We start from the raw sequence: 17,814 nt of genomic DNA, 5'->3' as shown, positions 1-17,814 counted from the left end.
AGTCAATTTATTGCTAAACTGTTTACAAACACACACACGCACACACTTGCCAGTTTTGATCTGAAAAACGTAAAGCATGCAAAACATGTAATTTTATTTCTTCCAGGAACATTGGGTCATTTGGGAGGTTGCATTCTGTGTGAAAGTTAATGTTTAAAATGAGTATTAGCACCATGCTATATGCAGAATGAAGGTTTTGCTCTGAATACTTCTCTGCTTTCGGCATCGGCATAGAGTGTTTCCATAGCTACATGATTTTGTGAAGTGATTATAAGCACAAATAGTTTTGTATTCACGGCAGCACTGCAGCACAGCTGCCTGAGCAGTAAGGTACAGCATGGTGAAAATGCTCAACAGTGGGCATATGCACATAACTAAATATTTCCTGCTTGGATCTCTGGTTACAAAATGTATTTGAGAGCCTCCAAGCGTTTCAACTGGCTTCAGCCCTTCAGATTTACAGAGATCGGGTAACCATATACGCTAAAGAGTGTTCTAAAACAGATAAATATTTGGGCCAAGTGAGGGAAAAACATTTTGAGGGATAAAACAAGAGATTTAAACAAGAGTCTCGCAGCCTAGGTTTTGTGAGCTAGTTTGGAGGTTAAAATAACTTGGTGGTAATAATAATAAAGATTACTTTATGATATATGTCCCAGAAAGATATTCGCTCTCAGTATCTCTGATCCATGCTGGGCCATTACAGGGTGCTTGTGCTCTGTTGTCATCTCCTCAAAGGACCTACTAGACTCAGAGGCTGGTGGTGAAGAAATAGGAAAAGCAGCATGACGCTTGTAAAAGTGCATTTTTATTTTTTATCTTATTTTTATATCCATAATAATGTCTGAGAATATGGATCTGCCTTAAACTTTATTTGGCAAGATAAAACACCCTTTCTCTTTCAGGGGCCATGTCTCGGGCCAGTCCTGGGAACTAAACTCTTAATTTATTGGCTCTTCTCCTTAAACCAGAACGATTTTTGCCTGCGTGAACCACGTTCCATATCATTTTGAACCGTATGCATTGTTTACCCATGCTGACATTTAAATTTAATCCTGCCAAGATCAAAGTCTGTCTGAAGGGCAGGGAAATGCATGCTGGGTAATGGGCAGGTCACAGATCAAATTATTCTCATAAAATAAGATAAAATTGAGCAACTGGTTAGTTCAGATTACTGCCGTCACTGATTGTTTTTGTGCCACTGCCAAGGGGTCAGTTATTCTACTTTGGATGGAGTCTTTTGCTTTTTTAATTTAGCTCTTATTTGGATGCTTTTCAGCTACAGAGGCAAAGGGGGGGAAATGAATGATTTCCTGGGCCATTTCGTCATAGTTTGGTTTGTACTGTTTGACTGAATGTGCATTTGAGGTGCCGCTCTTTGCCTAGGTGTTAGCCATTTAAAAGAGGCTTTAAAAGAGGCGGCAAATGGCTGTTGCAGGCTATACGGAGTTAAGACACTGAGCTTTCTTCTGCGACCTTCCATTCTAATTCCAACCCCAGTCGGCCGCACTCCAGCAGGTGGAGCAGTTTGACTCTCTGGCATTCTGAGGTGACTTCTCACAGGAGGACCTACCCTGGGAAAGGTCTCCTCGGAATGGCCCTGCCTGCGGACACTTTGCACCCATGTCAGCTCTCAAGTGGCTCGCGAGCAAGAGGGCCAGCGCCGAGTTGATCCTGGTTTAGAAATTCAAAAGGAAAACATCTTGGTTCTCTCCTTCGTGGGCTCGTCTGCCAAGTTCTGGCCCAAGGGGTGGTCTGACCTGGAGCGGAGAGACGCACGTGGGCTTTGCCTGGCTATTCCTGGTTGCTCCTTCGTGCGGTGGTTTAGGGTTGTTGGGTTTTTTGGTTGTTTTTTTAATTCTAATTTTCCTTGTATGCTCTCAGAGGTTGGGGGAGGGAAGGAAGCAGTCCAGGAGCTCAGCACGGTGTAGCTTATAGCGTCTTTGTCTACAGAGTCTCATGACCCTTTTGAAAACCGAGAAGAAAGGAAGCTGCTAGAATTCAGAAGAACTAAGCCGTCTGTGCTTGTCTGAAAGGAGAGGGTGGGGTTCACAGTTTTTCACTGAGGTTTTCATCCCGTCTTCAAACTCTTTGTGCTGCATTTCATAATTGCCGATAGGTTTTCGGGGTGAATGAGCATCCGTTGTAAAACCTGGCGATTAATGTAAATCTTGCCTAGCTGGTCAGGTTCTTTTGGTATATTTATTTAAAGCTGGGGAACAGGAGATTTAATGGGAAGCTTGACCGATGCAGCCCACCCATGTCAGTTATGCATTATAAAAATACAGGACTGGAGGGGTAGCAAATGTAACACCAGTTTAAAAAAAAAAAAAAGCTCCAGGGGAGACCCAGGTAATTACAAACCAGTGAGCCTGATGTCGGTACCAGGTAAAATGATGAAAACCGTAAAGAACAGAATTGCTGGATAAACCTGATTTAATGCGGAGATTCTGAAAGTTGTTGAAAGCATGGCTTTATAGCCTGGCATTTCCCATCTGAGGAGCAGTGTGAGGAGCCAGTAGGGGATAGTGTGGTTTACCAGGTAGGATTGCATTGGATTGGAGCTGATGATAGGATGGGGGATGAGGATGATGCATTTATTTTATGTATTTGGATTATTCTTGTAGTAATTATGCTGCATCTTGATGGCTTTTGTTAAAATGTGCAGTAATTAGGTGTAGATAAAATACAAAAAAAAAAAAATGCACTTGGGAAAGGGACTTCATGCAATACCCACCTGTTAAATTTCTTTAAAGGGATGAATAAAGACATGGATAAAGGTAAACCAATCATTTAGTGTTTTTGGATCTTCAGAAAGTGTTTGATAAAATCCCTCAGAAAACTAAACAGTCATAGAATAGGAGGTGATATCTTGCTGTGGATTGGCAACTGCTTAAACGATAAGAAACACAGAGTAGGACTAACTGGTCGGTTTCCAAGTGGAGATAGGCAAAATAGTAGAGTGCCCCAGGATTCTGTGACTGGTGTTGTTTAACTTATTGATAAATGATCTGGTAAAGGGAGCAATGAATGAAGTAATCAGATTTGCAGGTGACTCAAAAATATTCAAAGCAGTTCAAACACAAGGAGACTGTGGAACTGCAGAAGGACCTTGCAAGCAGATTATCTTTAATGTGGATACGTGTAAAATGATGCGTATAGGGTAAAATAATCAAAACTTTAGTTATTCAGTACTGAGTTCTATATTTGGAGTCACCAGCCATGAAAGGGATCTTGGAGTCAACACACTGATATCCTCAGCTCATTGTGTGGTCAGTCGAATGTTAGGAATTATTTGGAGAGGAAAAGAGAATACAACTGTGAATATCATGATGTCTCTGTGTAAATCTATGATGCCACTGCACCTTGAGCATTGTATGCAGTTCCAGTTGCCTTATCTCAAGAAAGATTAAGCAGAACTAGAAAAAGTATAGAGAAGTGCAACAAAAAATGATAAAGGGGATGGAAACTGGTCAACTCAGAGAAGAGACGACTGAGAGAAGGCATTTGATAGAAGTTTATAAAATCATGAGTGGTGTGGAACAGGTAAATAGGGAACAGTTATCTATCCTTTCAGACAGGACTAGGGGACATGCCATAAAATTGGCAGGTACTGGATATAAAACAAATTGGAGAAAGTATTTTGTATGTACAATTAAGCTGTGGAATTTGTCGCCAGAGAATGTGGTCAAGGCATCTAGCATAGCTGGGTTTAAGAGGTTCGATCAAGATCTTGGAGGAAAAGTCTATAAACAATTATTAGCCAAGTGGACTTGGAGAAGGTCACCGCTTCTGCCTGGGAGTGTAATTACTAATGGTTTGGATGGGCCATTGTTGGAGACAGGATGTTAAAAGCTCAATGGACCTTTCGTCTGACCCAGCCTGGCATTTCTTATGTTGTATGGGAGCTTCTAGATTGGCTATAAATCCATCATGCTCAGGCTCCTTTTGAATATTCTATACATTCACTGATTTTGTTGCCAATTTTCTGTCCTTCAGTGCTGTTGGTAGTTAAGAATATGATGGGTCTTAATCAGATCTGGCAACTATGTCTATCGTCCCTTCCCTTAATCTGAAAACACTCTAGAAATGCTCAGGCATTAGTGTCAGTTTATAAATATGTAATCAATCTTGGGGAATTAGGTTTTCTGCAGGATCTGTTTGTTTAAAAAAAAAAAAGTCTCATGAATTTAGTGCGTGAGAAAAAGACTGTGCTGATAGCGCTAAAAACTGAAGTCTTCCATTTATCCACAGAGCAGGCACGGGGCTTGCAGTATTCGGTGCTCTCCTCTTCCACAGATCTCACAGCTAGTGAAGAGCAAAGCTCTCAAGGTACTGAATCACCAGTGAGTGAGGTTTTTGCAATGTGCCTTGGTTTCCTTCATATCCCGCCTCCCATCTTTCACCCAGCTATCGCTTTCTTTGGCTGTTTCATCATCTTTCACTCCTCCAGTTCCCTTTTATTTCTCCTCTCACCCTTACATCTTTCCCATTCAAACTTCTCCCCATTTCAGCCTCTTCACCCTCCATCTCAACCTGTGAGCCCTCCTCTTCCTCCATTACACTATCTTGTCCATCACTGTCTCTCTCCTTGCAGACGGAGCCAATCTGAATGAGATCTGAACCGGCTCTGTAACGCTGTCTTGGTTCTTGACACTGACGTATAAGGGATGCATGCTGTCTCCTCTTGGTTCCACAGGCACATTAGCTATAGTCTAAATGGGGAAGGCATATTAAGGCAAAAATGAAATTACTCCATGTCACATTAATTGCTGTAGATTGATTTCAAGGATTGCTCCCTAGTTTGTGGCAGCTTGATACTGACACCACCTTTTTTTTACCTGAGCTTACCAGATAAACTTTATCATAAGCACTCTGCACACCATATCTGTTCATATTAACTAGACAGGTCCAGTGAACTGCAGTAACACACTTATCTGTGTAATTGTTGAGGCTGTATTAAGGGGTCGATTTTAAAAGCAACGCGCGTCCATCCATGTGAGCGTGGCTCCCGGCGTGCGCTCATGGCCGTGCAGATTTTATAACATGCATACACCTGTTATAAAATCCGATGGTCGCGCGCATATGCTTGCTGGATTTTAAAATCTGTGTGCACGTGTGGGCGGCGATCGCGGGGGTGGGGGGGATTTTCGCTAAGTAGGCGGGATGATGCAATTGAGCCTCTCCCAGTTCCCTACCCCCTACCTAACCTTCCTCCCCCTTTCCTCCCCGCTCTCTAAACCTAACCTAACCCCAAATCTTTTATTTCAGTACTTACTGCTCCTCTGGAGTAGAAGTAATCTGCGCATGGCGCGTGCTTCCCTGGGACAGCATCAAATGGTGCTGTCCCGGCCCATCCCTTTGGAGAGGCCCGGCACCTCGGCACATGTCAGGGTCTATGTGCGTGACTGGGCCTGTTGTAAAATGCGTGCTGCGCACACAAGGCCTAGCCACACGCATAAACCCCGGTATTTGTGCTCGCGGGCCTTTGAAAATGTACTTGTAAGTTCGGTATTGAACACACATTTGGGTATGTAAATAGTTGTGACCTATGTTACTGTCATAAAAATGAAACAGCAGCAAAAAAAGACCATAACAATGCTTTCCTGTTTAAACCAAGTCTGTTTCACGTTTGGCTGCTCTCCGGATGATGTATGGCACCTTTTGTGATGTCATGAAGCTTTGTTAATTGCCTACAGAATGCTGCTGCCATTGAGACTCCTGGACAATGCGCATTCCCTGAAGACCTCTGACCATTTTACAATGTGACAACAGATGCAGACCCTGGTCGGCCTGGTTTCCTTTCCTCTTGTGATACTGTAGATGCCACTTGATCTCCAGCTTTTCCCTTCTCTTTCTCACAGTGAAGGATCTCTTGAACTTATCCCATGCTTTCTTGAATTCTGATGCCTTTCCTGGAAGGCTTTTCTATGCGTCCACCCTCCTTTCTGTGAATAAATGTTTCCTTGTTAGTCTGTAACCCCTTTTAGCCTCATATCATGATCTCTCAATCTAGGACTATCTTTCCACTGAAAATTGCTTGAAGTATTTTAATGTCTCTATCATATCTCTCCCTTCTCTTCTCCTCTAGGGTATACTAATAGGTCTTTAAATCTCATTTTATTGGGCTTGTAGCGCAGTCTTAATCAACTGACTGGGTTAGGATGAATCAAAACAAACCAATATGTTTGTTTTATAATACTTCCTATATTACTGCTATTACAGTTGATCAAGCTGTATGTGTTTATAAGAACACTTTTCATTCTATGTGCATTTGACTCTAGATACTCTTCAGTATACTTTGGTGGGTTGAAAATTTTCTAAGTTGAAAATTTTGTGAGGTGGTAAAAACTGTGGACAGCTCTGTCTGAAGCAGGGAAAGTCACGCTTGTGTGTGAGAACATTTGTTATCGGAGTTCTGTCATTCCCAGAACCTACAGAAAAATATTCACATGCTGAATTTATAGTGACCCCGCTTTACTTATGAGTGAGAACTGATAGTCATCGGCATTACTTTGGAAAACAGTAAGAGTCTTAAATGCAGTTAGGGGGAGGTAGACTAATTGCTATGAGGCAGATCTAAACAGATGAAAGGGGACATAGGCCACTGAAGAGCAAGCACATCAGAGAAATACAAAATCTGAGAATGCTTAAGAGGGTTTTAACAGATTTGGGGAATAAGATGACTATTATTAGGCCAGTAACATGCGGAAGGTCCTCCAATTTCCAAGTCAAGAGGCAGCTAGCACCTTATAGACTTAACCAATTTATTGGATAGTCTAGAATCAATAAAGAGAAATGCCCATAGTTCCATGACTGGTTCTAGAAACTTCTTAGTCTGAAATCCTCACTTTGGTATTAATACAAAATAAAGATTTAGCAGCCACTTCACTTCTTCTGTGCTATCTTGATATATCGCTTTTCCTTTTGAAATTGTCTTGATTGATTAGCAGTTGGTGGAGATAGAATGTTGTGTGTTCTAGGTGGGGTTATTATCACTTTTGGATAATAGCTGAATTTAATGTCGTGTACTATTGCAGACTGTAATAGGAACAGGAGCTTGATGTATAAAAGACTTGTGCTCTGTTGTATACCTGTCAGAAAACCCTTTTATAAACCAGATTGCTTGAAAGTGTTTTTAATAGCTTAGAAGAGAGTCCCCTGTTTATTGATGGAGTACTTCTGCGAGCACTGGATCCCTGACTCTACCTACAGGGATGAGAAGGACCCTTTGTTAACTGCCAGGGTAATTCCTGGCAGGATGTGTGGTGTTTCTCAGTTTACAACTTGCCTCTTTATAATTGACCTTTAATTAGATTAAGAAATGTCTTTGTGAGAACCTGCCAGGGAAGGGAACCTTTTTTTGGACGCATGCCATAGTTTTAATTCCCAGCTGGAGCCTATGAAGATTTCGGTTAGGTACTAAATCCATTTCTCTCTCTCTCTCACACATTATTTTTGAAAATTCTTGACTCTCCACTGAAAGCATAGCAGGGGGAGCCAGAGAATTTGATGGTGTTCAGTGCAATAATTCCTGTTTCTCTACATAGGACTGGCAGAGTGCGAGACAGGGCTAGCATTAGAACAATAAAGGGGCGATGAAACCTGGAGTCCTAGCTTCCTCCTCCACTTCCATCACTCGTTTGTGGAACTTTAAGCAGCAAATCACGTAATTTTCCTGGGCTCAGTCTTAGATTATAACTTCTTTGGAGCAGAAGCTTTTAAACCAATGCAGTTTCTCGTGTAGCATCGCCTACATTCCATACTGAATTTCACAAAGGAAAATGGAGTTGTGCCTTGGAGAGGTCATCACTCCCAGCTATCAGAGAGCAAGCATTCAGTAAAATTCTGAGACATTTCTACAATGTTTTTATAATACAAACAGCTAGCCACTGACATTCTTTTCCCCCCCCCTCTTCTGAGCACTTAGACAGAGGTAAAATGTAAGGGCTCTGGGGTTTGGAGCTAGATCAAAATATTATTCATCATAGTCGCTATGATTTTCCACTTATTGTGATGTTTCTAGGTGATTTTTGGAGAGGGGATGTCTGGGCTAAGTGTACTTCATCTTTTCCATGTCTCTGAATTGTATAACGGGTTTTGAATTAGAAGCATTTGCAGTTTATAGGTTTATGTTTTAGACAAACTATTCAGTCTATCTCTACTCAGAGCAAAATCCCAAGGAGCATAAAAGTTCTCATTTGAGAACTGCTATTTGCTGATGATGTGACTACTCGCACTGAAAAACATCCCCAATGCGTCATGGACCACTTCTCCCAATCATGCCAGAACTTCTGGCTCACCATTAGTCTGAAGAAGATAAATGTGATGGGACAAGATGTTGACAAGCCTCCCTCCATCCATATCAATAACGACGTACTAGAGGTCTTCAATAAGTTCACATACTTGGGATCCACCAACGCTGAGTTAAATCTGCAAATTGGAAAAGCTGTTATGACTCCGTCAAAAAAGAATCTGGAAGAACAGCAAATTTATGGATCACACTAAAATCAGTATATATAAAACATGGTGGTGGTACTCTCCTCTCTGGTAATGCACATGGACACTGTACTCACATGGGGAAAAAGCTGAACAGTTTCCATATGGGGCGGGATCTTTGTTTTCAATTTTTATTTTATTTTGCCTTGGAATTTCAATGCTAGAGCAAAAAGAAAATCACTGGAAAACTGACTTTTCTATTGATTTTTCCCCTGTGCTGTTTCTACAAATTTTTTTTTTTTGTTATAATATTGAAATTTCTGGGCTAAAATAAAAACTGAAAATGAAGGTCCCTACATATGGGCAGCCTATGACACATCCTTAACATTTCCTTGAAACTCAAGTCCTGAGATCCTGGCTCAAACAGATGTCTCCAATGGCTTGGACACATTCATCATATGGACAATGACAGAATTCCTAAAGATATCTCATGTGATGTGGAGAGCTAGACTCCGGCAAAAGACCAGTTACTGTCCTCTCCTGCAATTCAAGGGTGTCTACAAGCTCTTTACCTTGAAATTAGTACATGGGGAAACATCTGCTCAGGACTGCAGTTGTTGGAAACATGAACTTCACATAAGGTCTTCGAAAATATGAGAAGACTGGCATGGATCCAGCAAGAAGAGAGAGCATGCAGGATTTTTAAAAACATCCCATTCATGGTTTCTCAAAACTGAAGGAGTCTAAGAAGAGTAGTAGTGCATGAAGAGGTTCAGGCTGTCACATGTTTATCCAAGGGACTTGCTGCTCAGTGACAAGTCTTTTAATATTTTTAACTTGCCCTCTATCAGTGCCCTCCTGCACTTCATTTTACTTGTCATGAAACCCTTCCCTAGTATCGGTACTGTTGGCTGATGGAAGGTTTGCCCTTTACCTTGCCATCTGAGCTTTTGTGCTGTGGTTCAAAAGGCTTCCATGAAATGCAGGAAATGCTAGAACAGTTTTAGTGAATGATGCTTTATCATACTGGATGCTAGCCAGGAAAGGATCCCCAGTTGGTGTGGAACTCTGAGGGGTTCTGGAGTAGTCTTGAGAGCAGCATGAAATCTGCAAATAAGAATAAACTGAGAAATAGTGAAATCATTTCTAGTGTTAATCTTATGAAAGACTGCACCTGAAAAATACTAGTACTAAGAGGATAATATGGAGTTACCAGTATCTTTACTATAGATGTATTCATATTGTATGAATATGTATAATGTTTGGATTTAATAATTAAGTATATTGTCATAGTGGGGCGACACAGGCACTTAGTCCTGGGATTAGCATGTTTTAGTTTTCATTAGTAACTCAAATGATGGTCTAGAAAATAGATATAAAATTCACAGATGATATTAAGCTGGAAGGAGTTGTAAGCACCTTGGAAGACAGGACAAGACTTCAAAATGATTAAGATTAAAAAAAAAACAAAAACGTAATAAGATAAAATTCAACCAGTATATAGATAAGGTATTATACAAAAGAAGGAAAAAACAAGTATATAAATTAATTAGGGCACTGGTATTGCAAAAGAGGATCTAGAGTTTAAAACATGTCATAAATGGAACAAGCTAACTTTTTTCAGAATACGACATTATTATCATAGGAGGGATGTATTATGGGAAATATCATATGTAAGACAAATGAACTAATTCCCTCACTATTCGCTGTTGGTAAGGCTTTTGTTGTAATACTGTAGCCTGTTTTGGATCCCATACACTAAGAGTGACGTGGATAAATTGGAGAAAAGCCATGCAGAGAGAAGAAACAAAAATAATGAGGTCTGGATAAGATATGCTATTAGTAATGATTGAAGGAGTTGGTTTTATTTACCCTAGAGAAAAGAAGAGGACTGAGATATGATTGCAAAATCCTTCAAATACATAGAGAGGAGTTATAAAGAAGGATGGTGATTAGTGACGCCACGTCTTCACTGGATATAGGACATGAATTAATGACCACAGACTGAATTGGGGAGCGATATAGGTTAGATGTCAGGAAGAACTTTTTAACTGTAAAGAGAGTTGAGCACTGGAACAAGTTGCCTAGGGAGGTAGTGGGATCTCAATCATTGAAGGTTTTTAAGAACAAATTAGACTGTCTGTCTGGAATGTATTTAGGTACATTGAGTTCCACCTGGAGGCAATAAGATGTATTAGATGACCTCTTGAGGTCCTTTTGTAGATATAGATACACATAACAGCCTATTGTTAGGTTGGAAGACCCTGCGGTACAAACCACACTGAGGATGGTGGCTCAATGCTGGTTTATTAATAAACAAGATGAAAGCATAAACATTCCCTGACTTACTGTGTACTGCAGGCATGAATAGATAGGTTACTTTAGTGAAGGTTGCAAACACACGAAAGAGCTTTTTCTGTTGCGGGTCCAGTCCTTTGGAACTCTTTGCCGGAACAGCTTCACTTGATCATGTGCACAAAAACATTTAAGAAACTGCGTAAGGCCTATTTGTTTCAGCAAGCATTCGCTCAGGTCTTGTCCTGTTCTTTAACTTTTTGGATCTAGCCCAAATGAAGAACAGGCTCAGTCCTAGAAGCTCTATTAGAGTATTTGTTTAATGTTTTGATCTTTTGTGTTCTTATGTTTTATTATGAATGAACTTTGGAAGTAAATGTGGTCTATAAAACTAGGAAATAAATAAATAGATAAATATGACTGGGGCAAAGCTCAAATCCAGTCTGCTTATCCAATCCAGATTAGTTTCCATAGCAATTCCTTTCCATGGACACAGACAGTAAATGCTTGAGACATAACATCTTACAAGATTAAGGCAGAATTTCAGTACTTTCACATCATATTACATCAGTGTACACAAGATTAAGAGTTTATGGGTACTCCGCAGAGAGGAGAGGTGCAAAAGGTATGCTGGGACGCCCTCCTGGCATCCCAGCATACCTTTTGCACCTTCTGAAGACCCGTCCGGATCCTCAGGTGCAGGTCCATACACCCAGGCTACCAGTAATCTTCAAAGCCAGTTCTATGGCTCTTACATACAGCGGACCAGCTCCAAGTCGAGCAAGCCCTGGAAGAAGACCGGCTGAAACACACTGCTTGCTCTGATACCTGCCAATAATTATAGAGGGTATGCTCACGTCTGCTCTTCTGGGTCTAATGGAAGAGCTTCACGGGTCCAGATCAAGTCTTCTTGTTCCTTTTGGGGATGGAATAACTGGGCCCTAACCTGCTGACCTTTTCCTCATGAGCCCAGGAGCAGAGAGATCCCTATGTTGAATTCTTCCCCATCTCAGCCCTGTGGCAGAAACCCTCATTACCGACTATAATGGCCATTTTGCAAGTAGTGGCTGCAAAAGTCACCACACATACCTAGTTTTATTTTGTATTTTTAAGAGTAAACTGTTTTGTGAAAAACAGTTTTTGATAAAACTACAGCATTTACATTTTTTAGTCAACACCTCAATCATCTTTGTAAGGAACAGGACCCATCCCAATATTTTAACCTCATGAATTAGTATATAAATATAGAGATTACAAAAATGTGTGTTTGCTTTCTATATAACTGGTATGTTTAATGATCTTTAGACTTTCCAGCATGGTGCTTGCAATTCATGAAATTTGTTTAAATATGTTTATAATGGTAGCCGAAGGTGAGTTGCATTCAGGCACTGTAGATGTATCCCTGTTCCCAGAGGGCTTACAATGCAAAATTGTACTTGAGGCAATGGAGGGTGAAGTGACTCGGCCAAGGTTACAAAGCCTGTTCCTCTAACAACCAGGCTGCTACTCCAACTGAGGCCTGTACAATGGGGATAAGGCATATCCATTATCTAACAGATGATTAAATCATATTGGCCTTTTCTTTTGCAGCTGAAAAGTAGATTTAATAATGCAATTGCTGAGTTTTAATAGAATGATCAAGATGACAAGAATGATATTAAACACTCTGGAGACAGTTGATGGAATGAGGACAGTGATTGACTTAAAACTTAGGGGTCCTAAATGAGGACGTGTGTTCTGCTCTTACTGATGTGCTTCACCTACAGTGTGTGTGTGTGTGTGTTTATGTATGTGTAAGTGTTAAGTTTTAAAAGCAGGTTAGTCAACTTGACGTATGTATGTTGGTGGGTGGCACTATTAGAGGCGTATTTGTTATTGTTGTACTGCAAGATCCAAAGCACATCACTTAACAGCTGTTGGTGAAAGCGCAATATCATTTATCTGTTTGAGTTAAGTGAGTGAATGGCTGCAGCAGGTATTTCACATCTCTTCTTCACTAATTAAGAGCCTTGTTAGAAAGCTTTTAGCTGCTGATTTTTTTTTGCACTGTCAAATGGCTTTTTCATTCTAAAGATTTCTTGTGTTTGCTATGTTGAAAACACTTCCTGTACATTTGATTGCCCTCGCTGTGTTTATAAAAATATACAGCAGAAGGAAATACTTCATGATTTTTTAAAAATAGAATTTAATGCAGAAAAGTAATTAGCATTTGTTTTTGTTGGTTCGAAGTTCACATAAATCTATTTCCAAATTTCCAGAACATGCAGTAATTTGAAACCATAGTTTATACACGTACTAACCATCTGAAAACTCTCTCTGGAGAGGAGTAGTCTAGAAATTGAGAAACGTAGTCATTTCCCACTGAAATGCAGTGAGTCTAAAAGACTTTTAAAAGTGTGAAAAAGTAGAACTTGATCAAGACTAATGGACACTCCATGAAACTAGCAACTGGCAGATTTCAAACAAATCAAAGGAAGTGTTCTTTCCACTCAGTGTGCACTCAAGCTATGGAATCTGTTATAGGATTTGGTCAAGGTAATTAACATTGTAGGGTTCAAAAGAGAGCTGGACAGGTTCCTGAAGGATAAATCCACAAACTATTAGCCAGATAGACTTGGGAAAGCCAGCACATATCCATGTGAGCGAGATATGTTGCTGGCAGATTATCTGCTGGGTACTTGTGAGCCGGACTGGCCGCTGTCAGAGACAGAACGCTGGGCCCGATGCACCTTGGTCTGACCCAGTAGGGCACGTCTTATGTTCTTAAGATTGTGACTATGTAAGAGGGGCTTGTCCCTTTTGGCAGTTGGGACACATTTAAGTTTACATCTCTGATTTACAGCTATGGTGAGCTACTGTTGTGCAAAATGTACGAATGACTAAAAAAAAACAAACCTTGAAAGGGGGGGGGGGAATGATCTTTGTTTGAGCTAAAGCTGAACTTTTTGTAGTGGCTCTCGAGGGTCCAGTTTGTGAGCTGATGGGTTTCTCTGGCTGATAGCTGGGGTGAGCTGGAAACAGAGAAATATATGGAAGTGCTTTAAGGCCAGGTTTAAATTTGGGATAAAATTGAAAATCTCCAAGTCAGTTTCCTTGCATAATTTTGAAACCGTGCATCTTTTGCACAATAACTTAATTTCCCGCAGAACTAGAGGGGATTCCGTTGGCAAAAATACACACAAGCAAATACATGGGGCAGTAGCACGGTGGGGCTTTTGGCTGATTCTTACATTCAGTCCTCTTGGGCAAAAGCCACAGAGGGCTATTGGCACAGTCGTTAGCTTGCATGATTTATTGTTAGCAGCGTTTTTCATTCCAGAAGTTGCAGAATTAACAACTCTCTTCCACCTGCTTCTCTCACCTCCTTCCGCTCAAACTGTATGTTGTGTTAGAAGATTTAAAAAAACAGAAAAACTCATAACAGTGCCTCCATGATGCTGAAACTGAGAGTGTGTGTGGCCTTGTTTGGGTCATGGCTGGCTCCCTCTTAGTTTTCAAAGTTGGTATATGTCCATCCTATCTTCTGTGTAGTCTGCTGTCTATTTTGTACCTAGTTACCTGCCTTTACTTTCTTTCTAGTTACGTAAGCTTCCAAGTTCTTACTCCTTGTTGAATGTAACTTTTTGCCTTATTCACCTCTATTGTTTAATTTACTCTAGTTACGCTTTCAGTTATACCCTTGTTAAATGTAAACCGATCCGATATGGTTATTACTATGAAGGTCGGTATAAAAAAAGTGTTAAATAAATAAATAAATAAATAGTTCTTATGACCACTTACAAAAAACCCCCCAAAAAACCCATTCTTGTTTACTGGGATTTTTGGTGCCATTTTTTTCTTCTGCTGTGACATAAAGTTCAGTTTTACAAAAAGGATGCTTGGTTCAGAAGTTTAAAATAGTGTCTACTACATTTTAGAATAGGGTTTGCTGTTTGAACATCTTGCATGTAATCTCACATACTGCTGAAAATCTGCCAGAGAGAGAAAAAGCAAATAGTTTCCTTACATTGTGCCACCTTTTTCCTGCAGTGTTACTACGAGATGAAGTGTGTCAGTTACAAGAGGAGGTTCACCTGCTCCGGCAAATGAAGGAAATGTTAACCAAGGACCTGGAAGAGTCACACGGTTGCAAGTCAGCTGAGGTCCTCACCGTCACCGAATTGAAAGTCGAACTGGCACAGAAGGAGGAAGACCTGGCACGGGCCAAAGAAGCACTGCAGGGTGAGTGGGAGATTAGAATGGGATCGCAGGCTAGCGAAAAGAATATTAAAAAATTTAAAAAAAACCCCAAACCTTGCTAAGCTTAGAGCACTACATAAGGACGTGCTGGCTTAACACGGAAATGTTGCACTTAATCTTCGAGAGGCAGTTTGCAGGCAGGTCCAGCCTTCCTCCTGAGGCGCTCTAGACAACCCCAGCGTTGGGCGCTCATTAGCCGCTGAGAATATGTCCAGAAATGCTTCAATTATTTCTAATGGCAGCCTGTGCCAGAGGCTTACCAGGCGGGGCTGTAAAGATGTTTCCCTGGATTTCAAGTTGGGCTTTTATCCCTTCTTAATTTTAACCTGTGCCCCCCTCGTCCTGCAAGTTTCATTTTATACTCGACGGCTCTCCCCGTCAGCTCTGCTTATCGCCGAACCCCCTACCTGCTCACGCAACCGGAGACACTTCAGAAAGGCCCAGGGAAAGGCATTCGTGTCTTCCTTACAAACCCCCATTCAGCTCATGTGTTTGAATGCATACATGTGTGTTTTATATGTACACAGTAATTTTACTTTTTAACATAGGTTTTATTAGGTGAAGTTAGCTAGAAATTCATTTTTCTTCTTTTGTTAAACATTCAAGATTTTTTCCACTTTTATTTATTAATTCTGTATTTCTTAAGATTTTTTTTTATCATCTCCACTTTTTTTCTGCTTTTAGAGTCTTTTTTTTTTTTCTCTCTCTCTTCTCTTTCATTCCACTACCTCTCCGTTAAGATCTAAGTGCCTTGATTGGGTTGCTTCATTGGTGCTGAGTGATTGACATCCCTTTTCTAATGTTTCCCTTTACTTGAAAACAGAGAATAGGCCCAGGCAGGCTGGCATTTAGGGTGTTCGACCTGTGCACCCGCCACGGGGCGCCGGCAGGACCGGCGCCGCCGAAATTGGAGCTAGCGGGCGGTGGCGGCAATAAAAGGAAAAATCCGCACGGGGCTTTGTGAGACGGCAGGTGCTCTCGCAGACCCCCTGCCCGCGGGCCCTGCCCCTCGCGTGCATTCCCTTGCTTAAGAGGGAGCCCACGCCGAGAGAGGATGGGGGTGGAGCCACCACAGGGTCTTGCAAGTGGCCCGTGTGTCCCATCTTGCCCTTTTGTTGCTGCCACTGCCTGAAGATCTCCGCTGGGCCCCTGGGGACCCGGTAATCCCAAGAGATGAAGAGGAGGCTGAAGATGGGGGAAGGTAGGGGAGGGGAAGCCTGCACCTTCAGAAGGCGTTCCCTGGCCTGGGTCTGTCCCTGGACCCAGAGCATCATCGCTCATAACCTGTGGTAATGTTGTTCATAACCTGTGGTAATGTTGTTCCATGATCTGTCACCAGCCAGCAGGAGGATGAGAGATAGAAAGGGGTTTCTTTCAACTATAGTTCCCACCTCTGCCACACCTTTTCTCAAAATGATCTGCCGTGATCACTGGTCAGGAGGGAAGGGGAAACGATCACATTAAGGTGCAGGACAAGATGATTTTTTTTTTTTTGCTTTCCTGCACAGTACCTTCTGCCACACAGCAGACATAGATATGCTTCAAGAAGAGCTGCAAGCTCCTGCAGGAGTCTCCATGGTAGGCACATCGAACAGCATTAGTAAAAAGAGAAACCAGTGATTGTCTCCTGCCCCTGCTGAGGTCCAACATGCTGCAGTGGTGGTCCAGGAACTGAGGTAGTGACAGATTCCAGGAGCCCCTGTAAGTGAACGTGTGGGTGGTACTGCAGCGACTCCACCATTACCGTCACCCATGCTGCTACCATCCATGGGTGGATGTTTGCTCTAACTTACCATGGGTTTTCTCCCACGCTGTGCCCATGGAAAGTCTTCATGTGGTATCACTGTCATAGTTAGTTGTCTTCAGACTTCCTTGCTGCCGTGGTTTATGACTCTCTGGTTAGAGTACAGCTAGATATTATATTAGTAGTATTATTTAAACCCTTGTGGAGTCTAAGTGCAGTCTGCAAGGGTTTTCCTTTAATCTCCTGTTGCCTACTCTGAGCCCATGGAATGGGCAGGAAAAGGACCTCTGTTCTTCAGAATCCCTGTTAAGTCATTACACATTCTTGCCTTATTTTCTTTTCAATTCACAGGATATTACACTTTTGGTGGTGAAAATGCCAGTTGCATAAAGTTTGCTGAAAAAACCCATTAGGCAGAAAACTGATTGCCTCTAATCATTGAAGTTCACATTTCTGATGGGCAATGGCAGGGCAGTCATTTTCACCAAAAGAAGCTAATTTAACATGGCATCGTAGGGATCACTGTCACTATAAGCAGTTCCTGTGTTTGCTGTAAAACTGGATATTCAATCAATATTGATTGGCTGAACCGTACAACTTGGAAAATGAAGTAAGATACCTTTCTCTGGACCGGCTCCAGCTTGTCTATATATCCTTTGGCAGGTCCGGAAATGATCACAATATTCTAGGTGAGGCCTTGCCTACAACATGTGCAAAGGCATCGCTGCCACCTTTTTCTGCTGGTAATGCTTTGCCCTACACGTGGCTTACCTCTGCTCGGGCCACTACCTTTTCACATTGTCCCACTGTGTTGAAATCATCATACTATGCCCTCCGGCCTGTGCACATCAGTTTTTCACCTTTCAGCATGTAGCGCCTCCTTGGATTACCGTACAATCCGGGTACCACTGCTACATTTTATTTTTTTTTTGCATTGAATCTTAACTGCCAATCACTTGACCACCACAGATTCTCATAGATTACTTTTCATTTTCTTGACTCTCTCAGGAGCACCCTCTCTGCCTTTTTTTGGTTGACGAGATCTGTACCAAACTTTTCTTTATTAACTCCTCTGCAATATCACTTGAATGCTATTG

General features: G+C 41.5%; 1 protein-coding gene across 7 annotated transcripts in view; it reads left to right on the top strand.

The window, feature by feature from the left end:
• Positions 1-17,814, top strand: part of KAZN (kazrin, periplakin interacting protein) — a 663,662-nt gene that overhangs the window by 532,306 nt on the left and 113,542 nt on the right. For all 7 annotated transcript variants that reach the window (XM_029579163.1, XM_029579161.1, XM_029579162.1 and 4 more), the window contains one exon: positions 14,764-14,955. In XM_029579163.1, the coding sequence (XP_029435023.1) occupies positions 14,764-14,955 (192 nt within the window). The remainder of the gene's footprint in view (positions 1-14,763; positions 14,956-17,814) is intronic.

The sequence above is a fragment of the Rhinatrema bivittatum genome, chromosome 15 (assembly GCF_901001135.1).
Source record: "Rhinatrema bivittatum chromosome 15, aRhiBiv1.1, whole genome shotgun sequence".
Lineage (NCBI taxonomy): Eukaryota > Metazoa > Chordata > Amphibia > Gymnophiona > Rhinatrematidae > Rhinatrema > Rhinatrema bivittatum.
Note: the sequence above shows the minus strand (reverse complement) of the source record. Positions and strands in the feature narration are given on the sequence as shown.